This window comes from Delphinus delphis, chromosome 4 (assembly GCF_949987515.2).
Source record: "Delphinus delphis chromosome 4, mDelDel1.2, whole genome shotgun sequence".
NCBI classification, from domain to species: domain Eukaryota; kingdom Metazoa; phylum Chordata; class Mammalia; order Artiodactyla; family Delphinidae; genus Delphinus; species Delphinus delphis.
In genome coordinates, this window is record NC_082686.1 from 72,989,263 (window position 1) to 73,012,090 (window position 22,828).

The following is a 22,828-nucleotide window of genomic DNA, read 5'->3' on the forward strand; positions in this document are numbered from 1 at the left end:
GCTGCCGGGGTGCGCCTGCGCCCAGGGGCTTTGCTCCGTAGGGCTGCGCGGGGCGGAGCCCGACGGCTGGCGCGCAGGGGCGGGGAGCCTCTGCGCCGCCTCCTTCGCCTTGCGTCGTCAGGCCTGGCCCTCCTCCCGCAGAGGGTATTCCTATTCGCTAGGCGCCCGGCCCGGGATTAACCCACTACCGCCCATTTTAGGTCTAAACCGCGCTCTGATCTCCTCCACCTCCATCCTGGTTCTGGAAAGAGCGGGGAACGATATCACCCCGCGGGTTGCGGGTAGGGAGGTGGAGGTGCCGCTCCAGGAAGTGAGAAAACCTGGTGAGGTTGAGGCGCCTTTCCAGGTCCTACGCCCACTTGCTGTCTTTGGAGCTTATCGGGGTGGGTTGGTTTGTTGGTTTGTTTTTAAATTTGTCGTTTGGTCAGATGAAATTTATTTAAAATTTTCTTCCTACGATTTTAAAAAATAATTTAAGAATAGCACAGCTTCCCAGAGTTTCAACAACGGAACATCGGAGGCCAATCTGTCACAGATCAGGCTCCCCTGCCAAGTTTCCAGGATGAGAAACCGGCTGAGGAGAAGGAACCTATCAGGGCAAATTAGTGGCAGAGCTATGTTTAGGTCAAATTATAGAGAAGGGCTGATTGGAAAGGGACCAGGCAGATGAAAACAGGAAGGAAGGAAGGGCCTGATGGGGCTTTAAAGAAACCTGTCAGCTCCGTTACGTGAGCTTCTTGAGGGCTGAGGCTGTATCTTCCTTATCTCTGGCTCCTGGCATGTAGAGCTTTGAAGACCAGGAGAATCATGAAGGTAGGATGCACTTGGTTCTCCGTACCCATTTCACAGACCGACTCAAGCTTGCATCAGCGCCGTGGTTCAGAATAGTCACTGTTACAGCATGCCATAGCCATAACAAATCCTTACATTGGGTCACCAGGTTACACTTTGAGGGTTATGCATTGCTAGAAAAGCAGTTAACTAAAGGAAGAGTTATTATTTCCACTAGGAAAACCATAGATCCTGACTTTGGACTGAGAATTAATGGAAATAAAGTTCTATTCATGAAAGACAAGGACAGGACAGTTGATCTGTCTACGGTTATATCCGACTCCACCTGTGGCTGACCTCACACCTTCCCAGCCCCACTTTTTATTCCAGTTTTGCTCTGGCAACCAGCTGCATACAGGTGAAACCTGAGAGCACCTTGCCTCAGCTGTACCTGGTATCTTCCCCACTCGGGGCTTCTCTGTCACTGCAGCCTGGGCCCCCTACAGGAAGCCGAAGCCCATTTTGACACATGCATAAACTTGGAAGTGCAAAGGAATTAACAGGTCCTAGGACGACGTTTGACCAAGGCAGACAGGAGCTGGTGGAGAACTATGCCACCCTTTTCGTTCTTCCAGTGGGCAGTTCCAAGGTACGTTTTGTACAGCACCTAAGATGATAGACCCCTGGCTGCCCACAGTAGTGCCCAACTTGATCAGCTCAATAATGCACCCTTGGATCGCTTTTCTCTTTCCTGTCTTGACTGTTTGACTCTTCCAACTCCTCCACTCCTGTTCCTCGGGATTCATTCCCAAAATAAACTACCTGTATCATGAAGGTAGGATGCACTCTGAACAAGTTCTTGTTCGGAGTTTGTTTTGGGGTGAGGGGGGAACCCAGACTAAGCCAATGGTTAATCCAAAAGAGTCATCTCAACAGGGAACTATATTCAATATTCTGTGATAAACCATAATGGAAAAGAATATGAAAAAGAATGTATATATATGTACAACTGAATCACTTTGCTGAACAGTAGAAATTAACAACATTGTAAATCAACTATACTTGAATAAAATAAATTAAAAACCACACACACACAAAGAAGACCCCAAAAAAACCCAAAAAACCCCAGAGGCATCTCAGCCCAACTTTCGGGGTCATTCTCAGCAGACCTTTCCCAAGTCTGCTAATGAGGAATCCATTTGTTCTGTTTGAGCTGTTGCTCTTTTTATTGCCCTGCTGCCCTGCCCTTTAGGGCATCATTAATAAACTCTCAGAGGCAGGCAGGAAGTATCAGAGACTCCCAGGAGACAGGGCCAGCTGAAGGGCTGGGTCTAGGTTAGCATTGGACAAAGCCATTCTCGGCCTTACCTTAAACGTTTTCCCTCCTTCCAAGGTAGGTCCTGTTTGCTGACCTTGAAACGAGAAACTTTCAGCTCTGGGGTTGAACATGGAAGCAGAGACAGGGTGGGACCCAGGTCACTCTCAGCACAGCATGTGCCCAGAATACGTCTCTTTTTTGCCCTCCCTTTCCCCCTTGCCCCTGCGGTAAAAGCAGTTCCTCTGCCCAGATACAAGGTCTCAGGCCAGGGTCTTTGGCACCTAGCACACTTCATCTCATTTCAATACCAAGAGGGTGCTGTTGCAAATTACTAAGCTAGGTTTGGGAGGAAAGAGCCCTTAGTCCCAGCCTTCAAGAAGGGAAATGAGACATGTACATAAGCTAAATGAATCCTTAGAAGCCCTGTAAGTCCTCTAAAAGAGGGACTTGTAAGTGTAGTGGGAGCTCTGGTGAGGCTTCAGGACAGGATCTGTAGAAAGGTAGCATCCTGAAAGACTCTCAGAATGAAGTCCCCTCAACAGATCCCCCTCCTAATGGATTACTCATTAGCAGACTTGGGAAAGATTTGCTGAGAAGGACCTTGAAAGGTGGGCTGAGATGCCTCTTTTGGATTAACCATTGGCTTAGTCTGGGTTCCCCCTTGAAACAGACCCCTGTCCAGAGAGCCACAGTGTTTGCTCCTGTCCTTCTATCAGCTCCTAATTGCCTCCTAGCTCACACCCTTCTTGAATCCCAGATCAGACTAATCATTCATCTTCCTAGGCCCCAGCCCTCCTCTGCTAGATCTGGCCCTGCCCCATCTCTGAATACCCCTGCTCTTCTCTGTCTTCAGTGTTGTGTCTAACACCAGATGGTGCAAGTTAAATCCTGCCCTTAGCCAGCCACGTGGGAACCCTCCAGGAGCCCACGAGTGCAGTGCTCTGTGCTGAGTTCTACTGGGGGGTAGAGAATCACAACACCATTTACCATCCCAAACACTACAGGTCTTCCGTTTGTTTAATGCAACTGAATTTTCTTTAAAAAAAAAAAAATTTTTTTTTTTTTTGGCTAGAAATCATGTCCTTAATCTGCAGAATTTTAGAAGTGTCAAGTAGCTTTTTCTATAATTTACAGTGAAGGAACGAAAAAGCCCAATGTACTATTCTAAACAAACTGTGATGCTCAGAATCTTGTGTGCTGAAGAGCCCTGGATCCTAACATGACCATAACACTGAATTTTGCCCATGGATGAGAAGTGGAGACCCAACCTTCTCCCTGCAGTGACTGAGCAAGTAGAACGAGGGCTTGGACCTTATGGGGAAATAAAGGGGTGTATCGGACACCCACATCCCCACTCCCTTTCTGCCTCTTGACTCTAATGTATTTAATTAAAATGATTGTTTGTTTAAGCCACAGAGTTGTGGGTTTTTTTCTTTTTGTGTGTGTATTGCAGAGGGGGGAGTAGTTTGGAAATTTAACCAAAGTTATTTTGAGGTAATTGGGACCTTTGAAGAGGGAAAAGTATGAGGAAATAAAAAAACAAGTGTGTCCCCACCTCTGCCCATCCACCCCAAGCTACAGCACTGCATGAAACCCCTTCCTTTGTGCAGCTTAGCTTGATCAAGCCCTTAGATCCCAGGCATTGTGCTTTGTGTTGAGGATGCAGTGATAACCCAGTGCGGGGTCTCTGTCTTCAAGTAATACAATTTAGCAGCTAATGACTGATCGCTGCGTACCAAACACTATGCCAAGTGCTTTGTGTGCATTTTTTCACTTAATCTCTGCAGCAGTCCTAAAAGTGACCTAAGAATATCCCCATTTTCCATCTGAGGAAGTTGAGGCCCAGAGAGGTCAAATAATTGCCCACAGCAACACAGCTAGGAAGTGGCAGAGACAGAGTGCGCACAAGTCTGTCCCACTCCAAAGACTTTCTTTTAGCACATCGCCAACTGTTCTAAGGTTCTTGCTTTGACAAAACGGATAAAAATTCCAGTTTATAAGGCTATTTGGAGTGCAGAATTTTTTATAACCAGTTGGGCATTGTTTTGTGAGTAATCCTAACAGAAGCTGGAATTGCTTTGTTACATTGAAGTTCCTTTCGGTGAGTACAGTACAGAAGCCAAGATCTGATGCACTCAACTAGGGAAAGAAATTATAGGTCCTAATTGGACTTATAAACTTTGAAAGACAAAAATATGGGACAAAATTCTCAACCCTTAAAGCTGATTTAATTTTCTGAACTTCAAATCTATTTTTTAAATAATAGTTAATATGTATAGTTAATATAAATGTTTTTAAAACCACATGCTTATTTTGATTAATATCTTTTCATTTTTTTCCCCAATGAATGTGTATTATTTATATTTTCTGCTTGTTGCTACCAGTGACAGAGCCTATTATTTCAAAAGGGAAATCAAATTACAAAGCTGCTGCTTCCCACTTTTGGGTTGCCAGTACCTCTTTCCAAAGGTCTATTTGTTGAGAAGGTTATACTTCAGATTCACTTTGCTAGTCTTATTTTCTTTTCAACACAAATGGCCCAAGGATATTCTCTTGCTAGCAATTTCTCTAACAGTAAATTTTGAGACAAGACCAATATATAATATCTAGAAATTAATGAACACAGAACAATATTTCTATGTTGCTCACTAGAGAATTTCACTTTATAATTACCTTTGTTCTGAAATAAATTAATTTTAAAAGCTCACCAAAAAAAAAAAAAGGCCTATTTGTTCCTCCCCAACGCCCTCCCCTCACACCAGGCTCCTCCCAAGACTGGATGGTTTTCCTTCTGCCAAGAGTCTACACGCTCAGCATTTGCTCACCTTGGCCAGCTGTAGCAAGGCTCCCTCAGCACTATCAGCACGCAGGTCCAGGCAAGATACAAGCCAGATACACCTGGAATCCTCTTAATTCTCAGTTGATAAGATGTAATAGACACCCCTGGAAACCTCTTCCAGGCTTTACGTGTATTATTTCAATGCTTGTCTTTAGCTGGGAAGGGAAACTCTCACATTCATATGATAAGCAAGGCCAACTACTGATAAAATACAATATTTAGAGTTCTGATGTTTGTGTGTTTGTCGCTGAATAGGCAAAGTTCAGCTTCATAACTTTGTTTTGAGCTTAAAATGTCTGTGAGTTCGGCCCTCTGACAAGTGGAGGGTCAAGGGTGGATGCCACTGCCTAGGGATGCATAAGAAAAAATGATGCCAAAGGGCAGCTCCAGCTGACTCCATGGTGAGCTCTCCCTGCCAGGATGTGTGGGCATAAATGAGCATAGGAACTGGCCTGAACAGAATGAGAACTATCCAGAGAGTGCCCTGAGCACAACCCAGACTCGGGACCTGAGAAAGATTGTAAGATTGCTCTGGACAGGGTCAGCTGCAAGAAGGTAGGGCCAAAACATACCTCTTAAACATCACAATCAGGTGAGGAAGAGTATCTATGCAATACAGGAGATCCCTTCAGGGTGTTTCTTAGTATTACCATACTTTGTAATTAAAGTCAATGGAAAGTTACAACAGCTGAATTCAGGCAGTACTACTAATGGTCTAGACTCATCATAAATAAAGTTTGGGTCACCCCACCCATACATGGTAAAGAACCATGACCTGCCGAGGGCAAAGGGAACATGGAATGGGCAGTGGCAAAAAGTAATTATAAATACCAGGTACAACCATGTGACCAGTTGCAGAACAAGGACTGTAATTGTCATGAGTATTTCTTATTTTGTTATGAATATGTGTGTGTGTAATATCTTTCCTTTCTTTTCTCTCTTATCCCCTTATCATGTAACATGAGATACTTTGACTCATATATCATAGTATTGTTAACTTCACATCATAGTATTTAAGTTATGGGACATCAAGAAGAGTGAACATCACCTAAGGACTCTGTGTCCTCTTTCGGGGAAAGTGTTAGTGCATTTTTAGTTGTATACAGGAGAGTTGTATCATGTAGTTTGAATTATGACCTTGTTATTGTCTTTATTTGGAGAATAAGTATGGTCTAAGGAGATGTATATGGGTGCCAAGTTGACAAGGAGTGAACTGTGATGGTTAATTTTATTTTTTAAAATTACTTAATTTAAAAAAAAATTTATTGCTGTGTTGGGTCTCCATTGCTGCGCACGGGCTTTCTCTAGTTGCGGCGAGCAGGGGCTACTCTTCGTTGCAGTACGCAGGCTTCTCATTGCAGTGGCTTCTCTTGTTGCGGAGCACGGGCTCTAGGCACGTGGGCTTCAGTAGCTGTGGCACGCGGGCTCAGTAATTGTGGCCCACAGGCTCTAGAGCGCAGGCTCAGTAGTTGTGGCACATGGGATTCGTTGCTCCGCAGCATGTGGGATCTTCCCAGACCAGGGATCGAACGTGTCCCCTGCATTGGCAGGCAGATTCTTAACCACTGCACCACCAGGGAAGCCCTGTGATGGTTAATTTTATGTGTCAACTTGGCTAGGCCACAGTGCCCATATATTTGGTCAAACATTATCCCAAATGTCTCTGTGAAATTGTTTTTGAATGAGATTAACATTTAAATTGGTGGACTTTGAGTAAAGCAAATTATCCTCCATAATGTGGGTGGGCCTCATCCAACCAAATGAAGGCCTTAGAGAAAGACTGACCTCCTCAGAAGGAGAAGGAATTCTGCTGGCAGACTACCTCTGGCTCAAATTGCAACTCCTCCCTGTGTCTCTACCTTGCCAGCATAACCTAGATTTTGGACTTGCCAAGTCTCTACACGTGAGCCAACTCCTTAAAGTCAATCTCTCTCTGTGTGTGTGTCTCTCTCTCTCTTTTTTTTTTTTTTTTTTTTGCGGTACGCGGGCCTCTCACTGTTGTGGCCTCTCCTGTTGCGAAGCACAGGCTCCGGACGCGCAGGCTCAGCGGCCATGGCTCACGGGCCCAGCCGCTCCACGGCATGTGGGATCTTCCCGGACCGCGGCACGAACCCGTGTTCCCTGCATCGGCAGGCGGACTCTCAACCACTGCGCCACCAGGGAAGCCCTCTCTCTCTCTTAACATCCATATACAGCCTGTTGGTTTGTTCCTCAGGAGAATGCTGACTAATACACCCACTCAAAGTGGTCTGCTTCCCTGATTGGACCCTGATACAGCATTGAAATAGATCCCTTTATTCTAGGATTGGTCCCTCTTTCTGTTTGGGAGGGCAGAAGTCAACAGGAGCAGGGAGGGGCCTTGCTCAGGAGCCTGGAGCACAGGCCAGAGGTAGGAGGGTTGGTCCCAGGCCAAGGCGGGACATGGCAAAGCTTGCTTTTCACCCTCTCCATCCCCTGAGATCTCTGTGGGGTGGACAGACAGACACTTCCTCAGCTTACTCCACTCCAGGGTGGCTTGGGCCAGGTGCTCTAACAGGCAAAACCATGAGGCTCTGGAAGGATGGAAGAGGGAGCTATTCCTTCAGATTGGGGCCAGTGAACAGGCTTCATGGAGGAGGCGACTGCCTTGGATCTCAGATTATAAAATAGGTAGGATATTTTTTCCTCCAAATTTTTATTTTGAAAAAGTTTAAACACACAAAAAAAATGAAGGAAGAGTATGATGAACACCCATATAGCGATAATCTAGATTCACCAATTGTTAACAGTTTGTCACATTTCCTTCTTCTCTATATATATACGCATACACATACACATATACACTTTGCTGAGTCATTTGAATATACATTGCAGACATCATAACACATCACTCCCAAATATTTCAGCATGTATCTCAAAAGAACAAGGCAATTCTCCCACACAGTCATGACACTATTGTCACATTCAAGAAATTTAATATTGATAACAATAATATGATTTAATTAATCTATACTCAAATTCCTTCAATTATCCCAATAATGTCCTTTATAGTTTTATAGTTTTTTCCCTTAATCAAGGACCATGGCTTACATTTAGTTATCATGTCTCTTTAGTTTCCTTTAATCTAAAACAATACCCTGCCTTTTCTTTTTTGGAGGGGAGGGTCTTTCATCACATTGACAGTTTGATGAGTTCAGGCTAGTTGTTTTGTAAAATATCCCAAATCTGGATTTGTTTGATCATTTCCTCATGATTGGATCCTGGCTAGACATTCTTGGTAGGCATACTATACAGGTGATTCTACCTACTACATAGGTGGAATTTGGACAGACTGAGATGGGGAAGGATACACCAGACATAAGGAAGAGCAAATATTTTGTCCCTTAGGTGTGAAAAAGGCAAGCATGTCTGGGAATAGCTGTGGCCACAGGGAGTTGCACTGTGGCATGGGGCATGTGGGCAGTAGGCAGGAGAAGGATAAGCGTTGGGACAGTCAGGCAAGTTTGGTCCATATTCACTGGCCTCTGTTCAGAGGACACTGGGTAATCACAGCCTCTGGAGGCATATTAGCTTTTCATAAAAGAGCCTCAAAGACCAAAAAGCCTTCAAGACCCAAACAAATGAGTCTCAAATTGTGGGGTGTTAGCCTCGGAAGAGACTGTGAACAATGGGGCCTTCCCAAGCACCCCCCAGTATACAACATATTATTAATTGGAAAAAAGAGAAAATCTCAAATAAAAAGGAGCACAATTACTTTTCATGTGATTCCTCTTCTTTCACTATTTTCTACAGTTCTGTCGTTAGCCATTTTCCTCAGAGGTGTTTCCTCAGACGTGTTTCCTTCAGCCCCTCACATTCTTTCCTCTCCCTTCTCTCTCCTTCCCAGTCACCCAAGCCAAAAACCCGAGATTCCCCCAGATGTCCTCCCCTTCATCCCTCACATCCAGCCTGCTTGGTCCAGCCACCTGTGGCCGGTGCTGCAGGAGACTGTGGGAGAAGTCAGAGAAGGACCAGGTTGTCAGGTACTGGCTATCAGACTGCCCTCTAGGGCAGCTCCAGCTAGGGGTCTTGGGATATGCCCAAAGGCAGATCACTTCGAAAGGCCCTGACTCAGGATGGGGATACAGAATTGGACAGGAAGCTGTGACCCAAGCCAGTGGCCAAACGTTTGGAGGAGGAGCTTGTAGAAATGAAGAGAGTCTGCTAATTCAAAAAATACATGCACCACAATGTTCATAGCATCACGATTCACAAAAGCCAAGACATGGAAGCAACCTAAATGTCCATCGACAAATGAATGGATAAAGAAGATGTGATACACGCACAAACACACGCACACACAATATGGAATACTACTCAGCCATAAAAGGAATGAAATAATGCCATTTGCAGTAACATGGCTGGACCTCGAGATTATCATACTAAGGGAAGTAAGTCAGACAGAGAAAAACAAATATCACATGATATCACTTATATGTGGAATCTGAAAAATGATACAAATGAACTTATTTACAAAACAGAAGCAGACTCACAGACATAGAAAACAAACTTATCGTTACCAGAGTGGAAAGGGAACAGGGAGGGATAAATTAGAAGCTTGGGATAAACTGATAAACACTACTTTATATAAAATAAATAAAAAAAACAAGATCCTACTGTATAGCACAGGGAACTATATTCAATATAGTAATAACCTAAATGGAAAAGAATCTGAAAAAGAATAGAACTGAATCACTAACCGAATCACTTTGTTGTACACCAGAAACTAACAACACTCTAAATCAACTATACTTCAATTTTTTTAAAAAATGAAGAGCGTCTGAAGAGGTGAAGCTGAAGAGTGGCTGGGGCAGGGTGAGGAAGTGGACACTAGGAAGCTTCATTCTTGAATTCCATGGTGTTTGCAGCATCCCTCTGATTCATGGAAGATTGGCTGGGTGATGATAGGTGTGTTCTTAAGGTTACACAACTAACGCAGCAACATGTCTTTTTTCAGGGGACCCTGGCCAGCTGGGGTATCTCTGGGTGATCCTAGTACAATGTTTCCTCATAGCTGGAGACTACTTGAGGCAGACCAAGTGTTTCTGTCCTTGCTTCTTCATCCCTCCCATTTCACCAGGTTCTGCAGCCAGCCTCCTATGCAGGAGGAATTCAGTTTACTGGCCCCAGCATGCTAGTTCTTCTCTCCCATCACTGGATCGAGTCTGGGGTGGTGCAGGAAGGAAGACATATGTTGGGGTCCTAGTGGGTCAATTAGAGAAGAGCCAAGGAAAGCACGGGACATGAGAGGATGCACAAAGGCATATGGGGTGAGCTGGAAACAAAAGAACAGCAGACGGAACAGCCCAGCCTTCCAGTTTTGACCAAGCTAGAAGGAAAGGCAGAACTGGCAGTGTGAAAAGAAGTGAGCTGTGATGCGGCCCATTTGTTTACTGGCCTTCAGGAAAACCAGGTCATCCTTAGAGGTTTTTACTTGAATGCTCATTTTCCTGTAAGATGTGAGGCTGCGGCAGCCACAACAGAGAAGGGTGAAAGCCATGCTTGCAGAGAGAGTGTATTCTGATAAGTAGAGGCTGACTCAGGGGGTGAGTCCCCCTCCCACACACACAAATAATAATAGAACTCCACCCATGCTTGAGGGGTTGCAGCTGAAAGGCAGAGTCTCAGCATCATGTCCCAAAGAGAGAAACCACGTCCAGATACCTCAAAGGTGAGGCTGAAAGGCAAGAAAAAGAAAAAATTTAAATAAAAGGAGTCAAAACTACCATTACTCCAGGCACTATAATTATTAATCTAGAATATTTAGGATATTATGGAAATAATAACAGGTTCAGTAACTTGGCTGAATATAAGACAAATATAGGAAGAAAATTAAAAGCTTTCCCATTTAGAAAATTTAATGTTAAAAAAAAATCCTGAGAATCACAATACAATAAAAACTATGATTACTTGTAGACAACAGGAAAATGCAAAGTCTTTATAAAAAAAAAAAAAACAACCGTATGTCTTTACTGAGAATGATGAAAGATGGACAGAAAAATGAGGGGACAGACCATGTTTCCAGTTAGGAAGGCAGTATCATAAAGATGGATCTTTTCCCCACATTTATCTAGAATTCAATACTGTTTTGGTTCAGGGGAAGGCAGAGGCGGGGAGGGAGAACTTGACCAACTGATTCTGAATTAATCAGGAAAATTTTGAAAAATGCCTCATAAGATCAAAACATACTACAAAGCTAAGCTGGTTAGAAAAGTATGGTGCTGATGCATGAATTTAAAAAGTAGATTAATGGAACAAATAAGCAGTCCAGAAACAGAACCACAAATTAATGGAAGTTTAATATACAATAAGAGTAGCACTGTCAATCAAAAAAGATGAATTATTTAATGGTATAGGGACAATTATGTATGTATATACCACACACATAAAAATGAAAGTAGATTAAATATCTAAAAATGAAAACAAACTATAAAAATACTGGAAGGAAATATGAGACTATTTCTATAATCTTGAGGTTGGAAAAGGATTTCCTAACCCCAACATGTTGCCCAGGAGACATAAAGGAAAAGACTAAAAGATTAGAAACTTAAAAATTTAAACTTTTATACAAGGATAGCCACCATTCAAATCACTGGCTTAGAGAAAACACTTGCAACATATATAACAGATAAGGGCTAAAAATCCACAACATATAAAGTGCTCCTACATATGAACAAGAAAAAGATAAATAATCTTGTTGAAAAAATACACAAAGGATAAATAAATCACAATAAAGAAAATCAAATGGCTAATAAACATAAGAATATATACTCAGGTATGATAATCAATATTTAAAATACAAGTCAAAAATAAATATATTTTTAATCAATCACATTGGTGAAAATTAAAAGATTGGAAAGACACATGGAGGCAGCACCCTCACACACTGCTAGCAGGTATGAAAGTTACAATCATTTTTGAAAATAATTTGGCAGCATGCATGATGCCCCTTGAGTCAGCAATTCCATTCTAGGACTCTATTCTACAAAAACACTAACATACTTCACAAAGATGTGCATACATGACTATTTGATGCAACATTATTTGTAACAGAAAAACAAAAATGGGAAATAACCTAATAATGGAATTTTAAATAAATTATGGTCCACCTATTCCCAAAATATTGTCTACCCCAAATGGCTGCTTTTCTGGGATCATGCTTCCTCATGTCCTGGCCTTCTCCATCCCCTGAAACATGATTCTTGCTAGAACAAGTCTGCTTTCCTGGCCACAGCTGATTGATTTATGGTGCTCACCTGATCCATGGCAGGCCAATCGGAGCCCTTCTCTGAAATTTTGGAACTGGAAGTAAGAAGGAGAGCCAGTCTAAAGATGTAAAATATTAACCTCAGGAGGTAGTTGGGGAGTTCTCCCAAAAGCTGCATTTCTGCCCCATGAACCCAACAAATACACTGGTCGGGCCACAGGAAGTATGAACAGAGTAGTGACGCTGAAACACAGAGAAGACCTAAAAACAGAGAAGGTGAGAGAGTCCTGCCCTGTCTCCAGTTGTCCCTCTTTCTCATGTATTTCCGGAGACATGCTGGTATTATGCTCAATTCTCCTTCTTGCTTAAACTAATTCCGGCTGGCATTCAGTCACTTACAACCAAACAAGCACTTACTACTATGATTTTCAACCATGGAACACTGTGCAACCATTAAAAAGACTGACATCAAATATATGTAAAGACAAGGAAAGAGATCCAGGATATATTGTAGTATGAAAAAGATCAGGGTACAGAACAATGTGTATATCATGAATCCACTGAAATTTTTTTTAAGCCTGCTTTTTTTTTTAAAGAGCATTTATTTATTTATTTATTTTTGGCTGTGTCAGGTCTTAGTTGCAGCATGTGGGATCTTCGTTGCGGCACGTGGGCTCTTCCTTGTGGTGCCTGGGTTTCTCTCTAGTTGTGGCGCTCGGGCTCCAGGGCACTGGGCTCTGTATTTGTGGCGCACGGGTTCCAGAGCACGTCGGCTCTGTAGTTTGCAGCATGCGGGCTCTCTAGCTGAGGTGTGCGAGCTCAGTAGTTGTGGCACACGGGCTTAGTTGCTCCACGGCATGTGGGATCTTAGTTCCCCAACCAGGGATTGAACCCACGTCCCTGGCATTGGAACTCGGATTCTTAACCACTGGACAACCAGGGAAGTCCCGGAACTCCAATTTTATAAGAAATTAGCAAGGTAGCAGGTCTGAACACCTTACAGTCAAAACACCAGCATCCAGTTTCTACCACTATCTTGCCATGTGACTTTACAACCTCTCCTCCCTGGACCTCCATCTCTGCATAATAGAATGATAAGGCAGGCTTGGGTAATACTGAAGATTGCTCAGAGCTCTCATGTTCCAACATTTTTATCCAGTGTGATGCCCTCCTGACTCCTTCACTGCCCTTTTAAGCTCCCAAGACCTGTGATTCAGGGCACACAAGCCTGAGAGCCAGGAAAGAGTCCAGCACCCTTCCCAACAGTGGTTCCAGCACTTATGAGAAACTGCAATGAACCAAACTGGCTAGAGGTGGAGCTCTCTACTTAACTGAGAAAGAATTAAGCTGTATGTTGAGTTGATGGTTAATTAAATATTATCATCCAACAGTGTATCCCTGAACATTTTAGGTAAATAAATACTCCCTCAAATATCAGTAAGACTCTGCCAGCGATTCAGACCCAGGCCAAATGACTGCCTTAGAAAGGCAGTGATCTTCTCAAAGATACAGGTCAGCTGATGATGGGTCTTTGGTGGTAGGGACAACTGGCAGGACATTTAGGTCTTGGCATCTCCTGCAAGATGCACCTGTGCTTCCTGCCACCACCAAGCCTCCTGGCTCCTACACCACACAGCCTGTACCACTCTCTGCTGAGCCCTGAGCACTCTTGCACGGTTCATGGCATTTGTCCAGAGCCATGCACCTTGACCCATGACCAAGTCCACTCTGACCTGTCTTGGACTTCCCCTCTGTGTCTTATTTTCCTGTCTTCAGGATAATCTTACCTATCCTTTATATCTAATGTTGACACCCTTTCTTTATCTTTTCTTCCATTCAACCCCATTCCTTTTAGGTGTTTAGTGATCCCCTGGGGCTAGTAAGTGCCCCTGGGGCATTACTGGGGAAGAGGGACTTCTTATCATGGGAGAAGTCTCTGAAACAGAGGGACTCAGAAGTGGAGCATCTTTCCATGGGGAGGTGCCTTAGAGGCAATGGAGCAGAAATGGGCCCTCAAACCTCTTCCTGCCTTTAGGTATCTGCCCCTCACAGAATATCCACACCCTATCGGCCTCAGCACATCCAGACCAAACACCAACCTTGTAGGGTCAGGCCCTGGATGAATGCAGAGCCACCTGTCTTTCCATTCCTCCTACCTCTGTCCTCCTTCCAGGGTGCTGCCGCCTGTCTTTTTGAGTCCACAAATACAAATTAGCTTATTCCACCCCCTCACTCCAAAAATTGAGCTTTACTCATTCAACAAAAAAAATTTCTGAGTGCTTACCATTTGCTCTAGGCACCAGGGATATGCCTGGGAGCAAAGCACATAAAAATCCCTGCTCTCATGGAGCTTAAATCCTAGTGAGGGACACAGATAATAAACAAGATAAATAAATTTTGGTATTGCCAAGGGTGATAAGTGCTAAGGAAAAACATAAAGTAGGAAAAGAGGATGCGTAGTTGCCAGACAGGAAGAGAGGGAGGTACAATTTAAATAGTTTCATTCCAAAGGTGATATTTGAACGAAGACTTGAGGTAGGTAAAGTAGCAATCCATGCAGATGTCTGGGGAACAGGAGTAGATCCAAGGTTTGTGGACCTGATGTTTATACAATTTTGAGACCCTTTTAAATAAAATTATCAGTATAAAAGTAGGTGCGGGCCTTAGAGAGGCCTGTGGAAGTGAAGGGCGGGAAGCTTCCGCTCCATTAGCTCAAGAGTAACTCTGCCTTGCTGGGGGAATAGCAACTGCACAGAGAGAACAGCAAGGGCAAGAGAGGCGTGAGCATGTGCAGTGAGTTCGGGGCGCACAGGGAGGTCGAGGAGGCCGGGGTAGCTGGAGCAGAGCCAATGAGAGGAAGAGAAGGGGGTGGGGTTGCAGTCAGAGGGAGCTGGGGCCAGATTACAGGGGACGTTGGACTTTGGCTTTATTGGGTGGGATGCGAGCCACTGGAAGATTTTGAGAAGAGGAGTAACATGACTTATCCTGGATTTTGAAAGAATTCCTAACTGCCATTTGAGAATAGACTGAAGTCCGTCAAGGATGGAAGCCGGGAGACCAGTTAGGAGCCAGTTGGAATGATTTAGGAGAGAGATGATGGTGGCTCGGACCAGGCTGGTAGCGGCAGAGGTCTGAGGAGCGGCCTGATCCTGAATGTTTTGAAGATAAAGTCTGCAGGATTTGCTAGCAGATGGGATGTAAGGGTAAGAGAGAGAAAGATGTCAAAGATGACTGAGGATTTTGTCCCGAATAACTGGAAGGATGTAGTTTCATTAACTGAGATGAGGGGGGAAATTTGAGAGCAGATTTTAAGTGGAAGATTAGAGTTCAGTTTTGAACATGTGAATATCGAGATGCTTACATACCCAAAGGGAGAGGTGGAGTGTGGAATGCAGTCTGGAAGAAATCTGGGCTGGAAAAAAATAAATTCCTGAAGCTGGGTTAGATCACTAAGGGAGTGAATGTGGATAGAGAAAAGAAGTGGCCCTAGATTTGAACCCTGAGACCCTCTGATATTTAAAAGTCAGGGAGGAGAGAAGGAACCGGCAGAGGAGACGAAGAAAGAGCAGGCAGGAGGAAGGAGAAGAGCCAGGAAAGAGAGAGCCCCTGGAAGCCAGGTGAACGAAATATGTTAAAGAGGCAGAAGCGATCAGCCTTCCAAGGCTGCTGATAGGTCAAAACATGAGGCTGGGAGTTGACCACTGAATGTAACACATGGAGGTCATTGGTGATCTTGACAAGAGCAGGAGGCATATTAGTGAGAATCCAAACCACAATTAAATCTTCAGCCTGATATGTCTGGCTGTTCTGCCGTTAGTCCCAGTGAGCAGTTCACACCACCTGGTCTGTTCCCTGGGACCTTCTACCTTCACCCATGACTTTCAGGCTGTTCCTGCCTCCAAGGTCTCTCCAGCCCCACAAATAGAACTCAGACACCTGAGCCAACACTTCACCTACTGGAAGCCACTCATCTCCCAGAGGGCTGAGATTCTGTAATCCCCTATGTGGGAAAAACAGACAGAAAAAAAACAAGAGAAACAAGGAGATAAAAAGAATTAAACCTGAAGCAAAATGAGTTGCCCATTTTTAGTTCCTGATGTCAGTAAATAAACACTGCCTTTACATTGTGAGTTAGCTGTTACAGGACTGTATCGATGACCCCAATGACAGTGCAAGTTGGTGGGAAGATAGCTCAAACATTACATTTACCTGTTTACAAAAGTTCTTTTTTTTTTCCAAGTAAAAATAGGTGATCGCTAAATTAACGTGCCTAGTTGGTAGAAAGTAAACTGAAAGGCTAAGGAGAGGCTGCTTTAAGGTTGATAGTGTATATCTTTAACTTAGCACGATTTACCTTCAAGTGATATAATACACATATAAGAACCGTACAGTAGAGTCTATTTTAATTTCTCCCCTCCTGAACTTTCTGCTGTGTTATTTACATTTTCCTCTACATACGCTGTAAAACCTACACTACATTGTTCTTATTTTTATTTAAACGTTCGATTGTCTTTTAAAGAGATTTAGATAATAAGGAAAAAGATTTTCGATATTTACCCATGTGGCTGCTCTTCATTTCTCTGTGTCGATCCGTATTTCCACCTGGTATCATTTTCCTTCTGCCTAAAGGACCTCTTAACCTTTCCTGTAGTGCAGGTCTGCTGGTAATGAATTCCTGAAGCTTTCGTATGTCTGAAAACAAAACCTTTACTTCACCTCTGTTTAGAAGGATACTTGTGCTGGTTATGGAATTCTAGTTAACAGGTTTGATTTTTTTTCATGCAGTGCTTTAAAGATGCTCCCCTGCTGTCTTGCTTGCATTTTTTTTCGGTGGGAAATCTGCTGTCATCCTGCATTCATTCTCCCTTTGGCCACTTTTAAGATTTTCTCTTTATCATTGATTTTGAGCAATTTGATTATGATGTTCCTTGGTGTAGTTTTCTTCATGTTTCTTATGCTTTGGAGTTGATTGAACTTATTGGATCTGTGAGTTTATAGTTTTTATCCAATTTGGGAAAAATTTGGCCATTATTTCTTCAAATATTTTTTTCTGTTCTGCCTTCCATCTCTTCTCTCTGAAGCTGATCTTTGACTGGCTCAGGAGGCAGTGTATGTGTCCAAATTTGCTGGGGGAAAAAGCATATGTAGTTTTTTGTTTTGTTTATCTTAGGTCCAGGAGCCAACCCAGGGCATTCTTGTTGGGGCTGCAGTGGCGGAAGGGAGCCCAGTGGGGGCGCCCTCCGGAGGCACTATTTCCCACGCTGACTACCCAGTCCTCTGGCTGCTGATGTCATGAGTAACACCGCAGTCCCAATGCCCCCCCAGGTCAACAGTGACTCCATGGGGGGCCGTGTGTGGGAGCCTTTCTTCCTCATCACCCTGGCTGGGGCAGTAGGGGCTGTGGTAATGTACGTCCAGAAGAAAAAGCAGGTGGATGGACTTCATCATCACCTGCTCGCCGTGTGCAGCTACAGCCCTGCTGAGAAGCTACACAAGGTTGAGCAGGAGCTCCTCTCTGGCGTGGGAAAGGTGGTACATGGCTGGCAGAGTGACTACCAGCTCAAGCAAATGCTCTTGCTGGTGTCAAGACACGACCTGACCCCCTTACCCTGATCTTCAGAACTTTCTGGGCCTGAAACGCCCAAGACCCTGTGAGCTGCTGCTTCCCCTCCAGCTTGCACTCATCCAGCGCCCCCTGCCGGATTCTGGGTGTCCATTCCTCCTCCCACCCGTTCCCAGCAGCATCTGTTTCATAAGCCCCAGCAGAGCAACCAGTCCCCACCTTCACCTCACTCCCCTCTACGCCTTCAATCTTTGTGGGCTTTAAGCCCACCACACGCTCCCAGGCGCTAATGGGAAGTTTTCCTTCTGAAGTGGAAGGCTGGCCAAGAGACAGAACTCTGCCCTTTCTACGGGCATCACTTTCGCTAGCCCTCCCTGCCTTTGCTTTGGAGTCGTTTCCATGGTGATAGGGCCTGATGTATAATATTCAGTATATATGTTTTGTAAATAAAGCATTTTGTGGAAAAGAAGATCTTAGAGTAAGATAGGTTTTGGAAAAACATATAAATAACATGTAAACAACAGCCGTTAAAAAGAAAGAGGAGAAAAGAAGAAAAATGATAGATACATATGAAAGCAGAAAATGTTTAAACACTGGCAAAAAAAAAATACCCTAAACAAATTCAAAAGATAAATGACAAAAAGAGAGAACACATATGCAGCACAGGTAACAAAGAGCTAATTACCTTAATACACAAGAGAACATTTACAAATAAATAAGATAAAGATAGAAAGAAAAAGGAAGAGAGAAAGAAAAGAAAAAAGAAGGAGCAAAGATATAAAATGGTAGTTCACAGAGAAAAATGGCTGAGAAACATGTAAATGTGCTCATCATTACTAATTTTAAAGACATGCCCATCGCATATACCATTCCCTGCCCCACCCCAAAAGCTTAGCAGAGATTAAAAACTTGGAAGTGACCTGCCCTCAACATTTGCAGGGTTAAAGCAACAATACAAATGCAACAAACAAACTACAAGTAAACCATCAAATATTTTTTTTCTCTTACCTTAACTAATATATCTCATTCATAATCTGAAAGGCCAGGTTCAGGTTTAGACTTCTTACACTCCTCAGACTTCTGCACCAAAGATGGTACCCAGCCCCTAGTTCATAGCTGCCCCTTCTTTTCCCACCCCCGCTCCATCCTCCACTGTGAGATGCCTCACGCTGTGTGTGTGTGTGTGTGTGTGTGTGTGTGTGTGTGTGTGTACATCCAGCCCACACATCCAAGCTCCCTCTACACTCCATATATGGTTACCCCTTGGCCACCTTAGGGCCTAAGGATGAGTGTATCAGCCATATGCATTCTGGAAGATGGATCTGGGAAGAGCCTATGCAGTCCCCAGAGGTAGGCTTAGGGCTCTTTGGGAAAGAAATTCTAGGGTCTCAGATACCCAGAGCATGGTCAAGAAGGGGGGGGGTGCAGGCTTTAGGTGGGCACACCCCCTTGACCCAATAGAGCCCATGCCCTGTGCGAAGGTCACCACCAGAGGAGAGCCAGAATGGAGCTTTCTATAGCTTGGGGCCCATGGCAGGGATCCTCTGGCCCTGGTCCTAGGGAGGTGCTAGATACAGGGAAATAGGCAGATTCATACAATAGTTGTTTCAGATAAATTTGAGGGAGAGAGCAATTTGGCAGTATCCTCTAAAATTCAACCTGGCCGTTCCATTTCTAGTCATGAATCATCTAGAGTTATTTGTAGAAGTGCCCAATGGCGTATGCACAATTATGTTCACTATAACACTATAAAATCAAAAGGCTGCAAACAATATAAATATCTAACAGCAAATGGGTAACTAAATTATGGTACACTCATGCACTGAAATATATTCTGCAGCCATTAAATAGGTTAGGCTGGTGCGAAAGATCTTCAATATATATTTTTAAGTGAGAAAAGCAAATTAATATTTATGTAGTGTGACCAACTGTGTGTGTGTTATGCTTACATTCGTTAAAAATTTTTCCAGAAGGAATTACAAGAAACTATTACAAGCAACTACCTCCGATTAGAAGGGCAGGGATCGATGGGGGCCAGTTTTTACACCTCTGTCAGTCTGACTTTGTTGTCAGTGCATTTAGTACTTTCATAATTAAAACAATAACAAAAACTGTACTGTAAAATTTCCCAGATGCACCCAATAACAACCTTGCCTCAATCAGTGACAGCAACTGAGAATCCGTCACATGCAGGCAGTGTGTAGGCACTGGGCAACACAACCAAGAATCTCCTCTCCAGTTCAGTGGAATTTTGTTCAGCCATTTGCTGCCAGTTTTTTCTCCTTCTTCATTTCTAAGGTGGCAGGAACCCTACAGAAACCCTGGAGAAAATATGTCACATAGGTGCTTCCTTTGTAGATTTCTCTAGAAGTCTGCCAGCTGGGCAGCAGTGGGTCAGCAGCCCCTGGTTCACGCACAAGGCCCTGCAGGTTTAGGAACAAACTCTGGCCCTCACCTGGCCTAGTCTCATTGACGTGGGCAGTGGATCAGAGGGCTTTTCTGTTACTAGGAAAACAAAGTCAACCCTTCCCAGCACTAAGTAAACATCAACACCCCCAATTCTGAGAGAGGCCCAAAGAGATGATCTCTACCCAGGCATGAAGTCCTCCATGGCTAGCTCTTGATTATTGATTTGGGAGCTCCTGGACCGCAGGGACCAGATTGGATTAATCTCTGTACCACAGGCACGTTTGCTGAATTGATGTCGGGCCTGTCCCCTCTCCCGCCACATGACACCTCCTCTCCAAAGAGCTGACTGTTCCTGAGCTTCATTCCTTTGGTTTTGGAACACTCAACTCCTAAAGGTGGGCCATGCTCTTGAGGAAGCTGCACTATGCCTCTGGGAAAACTCACCAAGGGAGGAACTCTTGATGATTTGCTCGCTTTAATATGACAGTTTATTCTAGAAAATTTAGAAAATAAAAATTACTAGTCAAATGAGATTAAAATTATATTTCCCTCCACCTTCCTGCTCCAACAGAAACCTCCGTGGAACATACTCCCCTTGTGGATTGCCTGCCTTCATATTATATATCCATTCCAGGTGCCCACTTTCCTCAGCCTTTTTATTCCCTCACTAACATCTGCTGGGGCGACTCAGGTGTGTCCACTGCAGCACTCAGCATTGGCTATCACTGTCTCCAGGTTTCTAGGAGCCACCCTACAGCCTGCCTCATCCCCTGGGGTCCTTGCCAGGACGTTAAACCCATCATCCTGAGAAAGTGCCCCCGAGTCAGCTCTTGCTTAGCCGGTCTTATACCCCAGCCCCCTGGATCAAGCACTGTTTCCTAAGCAACCAGCTGTGTTTGCTTAAGAAGCTGAGGCCCTGGACTTCCTTGGTGGTGCAGTGGTTAAGAATCTGCCTGCCAATGCAGGGGACATGGGTTCGAGCCCTGGTCTGGGAAGATCCCACATGTCGCGGAGCAAGTAAGCCCGTGTTCCACAACTACTGAAGCCCATGCACCTAGAGCCCGTGCTCCGCAACAAGAGAGGCCTGCACACCGCAACGAAGAGTAGCCCCCACTCGCCACAACTAGAGAAAGCCCATATGCAGCAACGAAGACCCAACGTAGTCAAAAATAAATAAATAAATTTTTGAAAAAAAAGAAGAAGCTGAGGTCCATTTGGTAATGAGCTACCTTGTATTTCCATTGTCTCCTCACTTCCCTTTTCCCCTTATTCTTACTTCCTTGGAACTCAGTACCTTTCCCCAGTAGAGATTTAACATGCAAGCTTTGCCTCAGGCTCCTTTTTCTGGGGAAACTGGGCTGAGGCCAGGATCTTCGTGAATTCACCTGTTCTGAGAAGAGGAGAGGTTTTCTTTCTGGCCCTTGCCCTGGGGAGTTCCCAGAGCAAGTCCATCTAGCCTAGGGATGAAAGCAGAAAACCCAACTTTCATGGAAAGATATAAAACGTTAGGAAGGGTAACATAAAGGCTAAATAGACATTTAACAATTTCAAAGTTTAGTCGCTGTCTCTAATATCACAGGATTTTTTCATTGAAAACAGCTTGAGGATGGTACTTAGCCAAGGCATCCCCAGGCAGCAGAGGGGAGTAAAGGAGAGGGGCAGAGAATACCATATGCTTACTTGGTTCACCATCTGTAGTGTATTTCTCCTTTTCTCATGGTCCATGGTGCTCCAGATCCTGACAGAAGTATGGCGAATCAGTGTGTTGGGGAGGATCGGGAGGTGGGGGAGGGAGTATGGGAACCTGTTTCAGAATTTTTAAAAGGTTTTATTGTTTAGAAGAGCTGCATGGCAAGGAACAAGGAGGGGAGGGTTCGTTAGACAAAAACTGGTGACTGCCACACCCAGGTTCCTTAAGTGTCCAAAATCACAGGCTTTATTTTGCATACAAAGTCAACCCAAGACCCTTTCCAAGAATGTTTTTGTAGTCAGTAAGGGAGGAGAGGACCTGTAAAAGAGATAAGACCCCATCATGCCTGGCAGGAGAGAGAGAGGTAGATCGTGTGGTCATAAATTGGCAAACTTTAACATGGCTGTTTGGAGGGTCTCTGGTGACATACCTTTGAAAACAAAAACTATATTTGTCTAGCAAAACATAAGAGTCCATTCTGTTGTTGAGGCTCTCCTTTTCTTCAACTACTACCATGAAGCAATATCTCATTATGGAGAGGCTCATTTGTTCATCATACTCAACCAGAAGTGACCAGAAGTCCAACATCAAATGATAAATCTGTCTTTATGTCTCATTCCTGAATCTTGAAACCAATCATTTCTACTGGGACTCAACTCTGTTTGAAAAAGATGAAAGATCCAAAGGGAAACAAGGGGTCCAAGCAAAAGAAATTCAGATTAAACTTTCACTTAGCATAAGATGTCCCTGACTCGACATCATGGTCCTCAAGGCCAGAAGAATGAAGAAATACAAACAAGACAAATGAGAAGGGGTCCATGCCCTGAGAGAAGGCAGGAAAACAGCAGTTACCGGAGGAAGTGAATGCTAGAAAGATGGCTCTCCAGCCTGGCTGCATACTGGAACCACCCAGGGAGCCTTAAAAAAAAATGCTGTTGCCTGGTTACCACTCCCAGAGACTCTGATTTAATTGGTCTAGGGTATGGCCTGGTTGTCAGAAATGCTAAAAGCTT

At 44.1% G+C, this 22,828-nt stretch overlaps 3 protein-coding genes across 4 annotated transcripts in view; 2 read left to right on the top strand and 1 right to left on the bottom strand.

Moving 5' to 3' along the window:
* Positions 1-781, bottom strand: part of BDH1 (3-hydroxybutyrate dehydrogenase 1) — a 36,641-nt gene extending 35,860 nt beyond the window's left edge. Inside the window, 1 exon segment of the mRNA XM_060010143.1 lies at positions 729-781. Within this exon segment, the coding sequence (XP_059866126.1) occupies positions 729-781 (53 nt within the window).
* APOD (apolipoprotein D) overlaps positions 1-22,828 on the top strand; it is an 88,820-nt gene that overhangs the window by 5,899 nt on the left and 60,093 nt on the right. The window lies entirely within an intron of this gene.
* LOC132424127 (small integral membrane protein 29-like) lies at positions 17,446-17,828 on the top strand. Its single transcript, XM_060009937.1, has one exon. It carries the CDS (start codon positions 17,446-17,448, stop codon positions 17,764-17,766), a length of 321 nt encoding a protein of 106 aa, XP_059865920.1. The 3' UTR covers positions 17,767-17,828.

Bases quoted from the DNA above. Each gene is read 5' to 3' on its own strand.
- LOC132424127 (XM_060009937.1), top strand. From the start codon at position 17,446: ATGAGTAACACCGCAGTCCCAATGCCCCCCCAGGTCAACAGTGACTCC.